Source organism: Aplysia californica, unplaced genomic scaffold (genome assembly GCF_000002075.1).
Source record: "Aplysia californica isolate F4 #8 unplaced genomic scaffold, AplCal3.0 scaffold00441, whole genome shotgun sequence".
Taxonomy (NCBI): Eukaryota; Metazoa; Mollusca; class Gastropoda; order Aplysiida; family Aplysiidae; genus Aplysia; species Aplysia californica.
The window spans coordinates 517,369-524,585 of record NW_004797711.1 but is presented as its reverse complement, the minus strand read 5'-3'; the positions used below and the strand labels follow the sequence as shown (position 1 = coordinate 524,585).

The window sequence follows — 7,217 nt, the reverse complement described above, 5'->3', positions numbered from 1 at the left end:
AAGCCCTGTGAGTGTGACCGTGTGGGCTCCAGCAACTATACGTGTGACGAGCGCTCGGGACAGTGCCAGTGCAAGGACGGCGTGGCAGGACGCATGTGTGAGCGCTGCGCCGACTACTTCTTCGGTCACTCCGAGTCTGGCTGTATGGGTAAGTCCTGGCCTCTGTGTGGCCCCGCAGACTCGTACCAGGGTTCCTGCAGCCTCCGTGAACTCAACGAGTCCTTGAAAACCTCTTGAATTTGCATTCAAAGAAAAACCTCCTTGACATCCCTTGAAATTGAGGAACCTCCTTGAAAACTCCTTGAATTTTGCCAGAACGGACATAAACAAAAGTTTTTGTCAGAAAATTGGAACTACGATTCCTTTCAGATTCAGACAAGTGTAGGCCTATCAGAAATAGGCTTTCGGCATGAATTTCTTGACCAAATCTCCTTGAATTAAAAAAAATTTCTCCTTGAAACCTCCTTGAATTTGGTGCGGAGTTCATGGCAGGAGCCCTGTTGTACCAACGATGGTGGCCACAAATCCACTTCTGCGTGGTAGACTCCTCCATAGGCTGTTTGGAAAAGTGATGTTTTGTGGAGCCTTGCACTGATCAGATGACATAGGCCAACTCCGAAGTTTTTTTCTACCCACTTCTGTCAATGGCCGCCGGTCTAATCTGCTGTAAGTTTTGTGCTATTTGTGTCGCACTGATGTTAATTGGCCATAATATTGAGTGGCTATTTCTGTTTTGTTATCTTGCTTGTTATATCGTTCAATATTCTAACTCCTTCTTTAATGAGCTCTACTTCATTTACATTCTACTTTCTGAAAATACGTGTATGACCTTTACTTGCTTGGTTTGCCGGATCTCTAGGATTTTCCTATATAAAATGGTGAAATCTGTATCTTCCTTGGCTGCACAGGCTACTTGTCAGCGACACTTAAAGGGTTCAAACTTTATCTTTAGATATGTTGTAAAACTAGGTCAAGTACACCGTCTCTGCAAATGATGTAAAAATTGAGGTCATAGAAATGACATGGGCTGGGCCTGAAATGTGAGTTGAAATGGTCTTTGATAATTTTATGATTTAACAGGTTTTAGCCTGCCCTGGCAGACAGACAGAGACAGACAGAGAAATCAGCCACGCCCCCCCCCCCCCCTCCACCTCTTTTCTCAAGCAAAATAGTGAACGGTCCCGCCTTCATCATATTTTACAACAAAATAGTAACTGGTTCCCCCTTCATCCTTCTTTCCCCAAAGAACAACACCCCACCCTGTTCTCATGGAAAACATAAAACACACAACACCACCCCTACCCTGGACACACCCCCCTCCCCCCTCCTATCATTGTCTTTACTCAATGAAATATAAAACCGTATAATCCTGTCCCTCCCTCCCTCCCCCCATCATTGTCTTTACTCAATGAAATGTAAAAACATATAACCCTCCTTCCCCTCCCCCCAGCCTGTAACTGCGACCCGTCGGGCTCCCTGGACCTCCAGTGTGACGTACAGACAGGCTACTGTGAGTGTAAGGAGAACGTGGACGGGCCGCGCTGTGACCGCTGTATGGAGAACAAGTACGACATCGCTGCCGGATGTCTCGGTATGTGGTTGGCTTCATCTTGTTTATGTACCTTTGTCTGGGTATATATCACCTCAAGTCTCTCTGTACCACTGTCTAGGTATGTGGCTAGCTCGTCTTGTTTATGTACCTCTGTCTGGGTATGTGGCTAGCTCGTCTTGTTTATGTACCTCTGTCTGGGTATATATCACCTCAAGTCTGTCTGTACCGCTGTCTGGGTATGTGGCTAGCTCGTCTTGTTTATGTACCTCTGTCTGGGTATGTGACTAGCTCATCTTGTTTATGTACCTCTGTCTGGGTATGTGACTAGCTCATCTTGTTTATGTACCTCTGTCTGGGTATGTGGCTAGCTCGTCTTGTCTCTGTACCTCTGTCTGGGTATGTGACTAGCTCATCTTGTTTATGTACCTCTGTCTGGGTATGTGACTAGCTCGTCTTGTTTATGTACCACTGTCTGGGTATGTGGCTAGCTCGTCTTGTTTATGTACCTCTGTCTGGGTATATATCACCTCAAGTCTGTCCGTACCGCTGTCTGGGTATGTGGCTAGCTCGTCTTGTTTATGTACCTCTGTCTGGGTATGTGACTAGCTCATCTTGTTTATGTACCTCTGTCTGGGTATGTGACTAGCTCGTCTTGTTTATGTACCACTGTCTGGGTATGTGGCTAGCTCGTCTTGTCTCTGTACCTCTGTCTGGGTATATGACTAGCTCGTCTTGTCTCTATACCACTGTCTAGGTATGTGGCTAGCTTGTCTTGTTTATGTACCTTTGTCTGGATATGTTGCACCTCTATAGCTCGTTCACTTTCGTCTGACCACGGTTAAAACGGGATAGAAACAAACCGCTCTGTTAAACTTTCCGGGTCTTTGCCCGCAGTCTCAAAGTTCAGCGGCCAACAGGATCTAAAAGGCTATTCATAAAAGTGAGTGCAAACCAAAGTTTTGACTCGTTTTCTTTGATGGAAGCCTAAAGCAGGTCAAAGAAATAATAAAGCATTTACAATATACGCCTAAAACATTTATTAGTTGACATATTTTCCTCAACACCACTCTTTAACGTTCGCCTAAAAAACACGATTCAAGAGACGGGGTGAGTATTTTTCGAGACTCACGTGGAGCATGTGCAGACTTTTAGACAGCCGGGGGATGAAATCTACAAGCTTGTACTGAAATGTGGGGGCAGGGCAGTGTCGCTGTCTCATAATGAGCAAATTTGTAGGCAAGGCTACTGTAAGTCATTTTGTTTAGTGATCCTTTGTACGCATCCAAAAAGCGGTGTTTAATAAAGGGCCTAAAGAGAAATACTTTTTTATTACTGGGTCAAGATTTTGTGAAGAAATATTTTTGTGTGGGTGCTGGCCTGCAGAAGTGCCATGCAAAGTTTCCTGAGCATAGGGAAATTCCTGAATGAGCTAGAATTTTTTTGTCGCTGCCAGACGAAAGTGAACAAGCTACAGTCTCTGTACCACATTGCTTATCATAATGTGCTTCTCTGCACGCACACACGCACGCACGCACACACGCACACACACACACACACAGGATAGTTGGCGGGTGTTCTGGGGTGGTTTTCTTGTTCTTTCCTATGGAACATCCATCATCCTGATCAATCCTCCTTCTTTTATTTGTGTGTTACTCTCTAGCTATAACACTTCTAATCTTCGGCACTTTAAATATATATTATGACCGTAGGTGCTAACCTGTATATTGTAAAAACATGAATAAAAATAAAATGTTTTCGAGGGTCAAAGTACGGAAGTCGTTTTCATGTTAGAAAATATGTATGTTCTGTTTTGTAGTATTGTTCCTCACTGACTTTAACGTGCTGTAGAAAAATTATGAACTTTCATGACTAGATCTGCAAATAATATTGAGAATGAAGCTGACTGGTCAATTGAGTCTAGTCTGTCTCCGTTACTATAGTTGGCTATTGAGGATGAACTTATTGAATGAAGCTGACTGGTCAATTGAGTCTAGTCTGTGTCTGTTACTATAGTTGGCTATTGAGGATGAACTTATTGAATGAAGCTGACTGGTCAATTGAGTCTAGTCTGTCTCTGTTACAATAGTTGGCTATTGAGGATGAACTTATTGAGAATGAAGCTGACTGGTCAATTGAGTCTAGTCTGTCTCTGTTACCATAGTTGGCTATTGAGGATGAACTTATTGAATGAAGCTGACTGGTCAATTGAGTCTAGTCTGTGTCTGTTACTATAGTTGGCTATTGAGGATGAACTTATTGAATGAAGCTGACTGGTCAATTGAGTCTAGTCTGTCTCTGTTACCATAGTTGGCTATTGAGGATGAACTTATTGAGAATGAAGCTGACTGGTCAATTGAGTCTAGTTTGTGTCTGTTACCATAGTTGGCTATTGAGGATGAACTTATTGAGAATGAAGCTGACTGGTCAATTGAGTCTAGTCTGTGTCTGTTACTATAGTTGGCTATTGAGGATGAACTTATTGAGAATGAAGCTGACTGGTCAATTGAGTCTAGTCTGTGTCTGTTACCATAGTTGGCTATTGAGGATGAACTCATTGAGAATGAAGCTGACTGGTCAATTGAGTCTAGTCTGTGTCTGTTACCATAGTTGGCTATTGAGGATGAACTTATTGAGAATGAAGCTGACTGGTCAATTGAGTCTAGTCTGTGTCTGTTACCATAGTTGGCTACTGAGGATGAACTAATTGAGAATGAAGCTGACTGGTCAATTGAGTCTAGTCTGTGTCTGTTACCATAGTTGGCTATTGAGGATGAACTTATTGAGAATGAAGCTGACTGGTCAATTGAGTCTAGTGTGTGTCTGTTACCATAGTTGGCTATTGAGGATGAACTTATTGAGAATGAAGCTGACTGGTCAATTGAGTCTAGTCTGTGTCTGTTACCATAGTTGGCTATTGAGGATGAACTAATTGAAAATGAAGCTGACTGGTCAATTGAGTCTAGTCTGTGTCTGTTACTATAGTTGGCTATTGAGGATGAACTTATTGAATGAAGAAAATGGTGTGTGGAGTGTTTGGAGAGGGGTTGCTTGGCCAACACCCACCACCATGCGGCCAACACCCAACGCCTCGATCCACTGTGTGGGTAGCGTTTGAGTTTTACTTCTGAAACGTTGTCAGCTATATATATGATTTATTTGACTTGCAAGTGCCGCAAAATTAATACCAAAACAAAAGGATTTATTTGTTTTGCAAGTGCTGTAAAACTCTTTTACTAAAACCACCCCCACACCCTCCCCCTCACAGACGGCCTTCTGTGCTACAACCTTGGTATTTGAAAAGTTCGCAGCTATGTATGACCTTTTTCATGTTTGACGAAAACAACCCCTTTCCTATAACAAAAATCTATTGTCTCTGTCTGCCCTCCTTTTTTTGTGTGTTTGTTACTCTCTTGTAACACCTCTAATCTTCGGCACTTATATGACCTTGTTGTGTTGCAAGTGCCTTAAAGCTCTTACTGTGGGTGGTTGGCGGGTGCTCTGGTGTGGTTTGCTTCTTCTTTCCTATCAAACATCTATCATCCTTATCTCCCCTTCTTCTTTTTTATGTTTGTTACTCTCTTGTAACACCTCTAATCTTCTAGCGCTCATATGACCTTCTGCAGTTGCGAGTGCCGTAAAACCTCTACTAAAAACTAAAAAGCTCTTACTACCCCCCCCCCCCCCCCTCTCCCTCCCTCTCACCCACAGACTGCCCGCAGTGCTACAACCTGGTCCAGCGACAGGTGAACACACACCGCGGGAAGCTGCGGGAGCTGACGGTGGTCATAGAGCAGACTGTGGACAACCCCAGTCTCTTCAACGACACCGAGTTCGTGTCTCACCTCAACAAGGTGTCCATGGCTATAGACGGTCTGCTCAGAGAGGCCAGGGGGGCTTCCAGTGAGTTTGTCTGTCTGTTTGTGTGTCTGTCTGTTTTGTTTGTTTGTTTATCTGTCTGTCTGTTTGTATCTCACCTGAACAAGGTGTCCATGGCTATAGACGGTCTGCTGAGAGAGGCCAGGGGGGCTTCCAGTGAGTTTGTTTGTCTGTCTGTTTATCTGTCTGTCTGTTTGTATCTCACCTCAACAAGGTGTCCATGGCCATAGACGGTCTGCTCAGAGACGTCAGGGGGGCTTCCAGTGAGTTTGTCTGTCTGTCTGTTTGTGTGTCTGTCTGTTTTGTTTGTTTGTTTATCTGTCTGTCTGTTTGTATCTCACCTCAACAAGGTGTCCATGGCTATAGACGGTTTGCTGAGAGACGCCAGGGGGGCTTCTAGTGAGTTTGTTTGTCTATCTGTCTGTTTGTATCTCACCTCAACAAGGTGTCCATGGCTATAGACGGTCTGCTCAGAGACGCCAGGGGGGCTTCAAGTAAGTTTGTATGTCTGTCTATTTATTTGTGTGTCTGTCTATTTGTATTATGTTTCTCTGTCTGTCTGTCTGTGTGTTTGTTTGTGTGAATATCCTTCATGTTTATGTGTTTGTTTGTATGAATATCCTTCATGTTTATGTGTCTGTCTGTATGAATATCCTTCATGTTTATGTCTGTCTGTACGAATATCCTTCATATTTATATGTTAGTTTGTGTGAATATCCTTCATGTTTATGTGTCTATCTGTATGAATATCCTTCATGTCTATGTGTCTGTCTGTGTGAATATCCTCATCATGAAACAAACAGTCTGTCAGTGGTTTGTGGGTGCTCTGGTGTGGTCTTTCCTTCTTTTTTGTGATTGTTACTCTCTTGTAACACCTCTAGTCTTTGACACTCATATGACTTGATTGCGTTGCAAGTGCCGAAAAACTCTTACTAAAAGCAATTAAACAGAAACCCTTTTTTTCTATGTATGTTACTCTCTTGTAGCACCTCGAATCTTCGGCGCTAGAATGCCCTACATGTGTTGCAAATGCTGTGAGCGGGCGGTTGGCGGGTGCTCTGGTGTGGTTTGCTTTTTCTTTCCTATCCAGCATCTATCGTCCTTATCCCCCCTTCTTCTGTTTTGTGTTTGTTACTCCCCTGTAACAGCTCTAATCTTCGGCACTTATATGACCTTATTGTGTTGCAAGTACCATAAAACTCTTACTAAAACAACAACAAAAAACTCTCACTGAAACAAACAAAAAAAGTCCCTGTATTTGTGTCTTGTGTGTACCAGCTGGCGACGGGACAATCGGGCAACAACTGGAGGCCCTGCGTAATTCTCTGGCCGATGTGCTGACCAAATGTGGCCAGATTTCCCGCAACATCGCCTCGGCCGGCCAGGCCACAGCGGAGAGCCAAAGTGACATTGACGCTGCGGAGGAGGCCATCGAGCGAGCTGACGCGGCCTTAGCAGTCGCCAGGAGCTACATCGACGACGAGGGCAGGGCGGCGCTCAAACAGGCGCTAGCCGCTCTGGCAAACTTTGGCCAGAACTCTGAGCAGATGACAGAGATTGCTCGCCAGGCGGCCATGGAGGCTGATAGGTGGGTCGATAATAGTGGTGGAGGTCTATAGTGGTGGTGGAGGCTGATAGGTGGGTGGATAATGGTGGTGGGGGTCTATAGTGGTGGTGGAGGCTGATAGGTGAGTGGATAATGGTGGTGGGGGTCTATAGTGGTGGTGGAGGCTGATAGGTGGGTGGATAATGGTGGTGGGGGTCTATAGTGGTGGTGGAGGCTGATAGG

General features: G+C 44.4%; 1 protein-coding gene across 1 annotated transcript in view; it reads left to right on the top strand.

Annotated features, from left to right (window-relative positions):
* Positions 1-7,217, top strand: part of LOC101855278 (laminin subunit gamma-1) — a gene marked incomplete at both ends in the record, with an annotated part of 30,402 nt that overhangs the window by 21,622 nt on the left and 1,563 nt on the right. Inside the window, 4 exon segments of the mRNA XM_013086158.1 lie at positions 5-148; positions 1,451-1,591; positions 5,261-5,452; positions 6,707-7,016. Coding sequence (XP_012941612.1) covers positions 5-148; positions 1,451-1,591; positions 5,261-5,452; positions 6,707-7,016 — 787 coding nt within the window.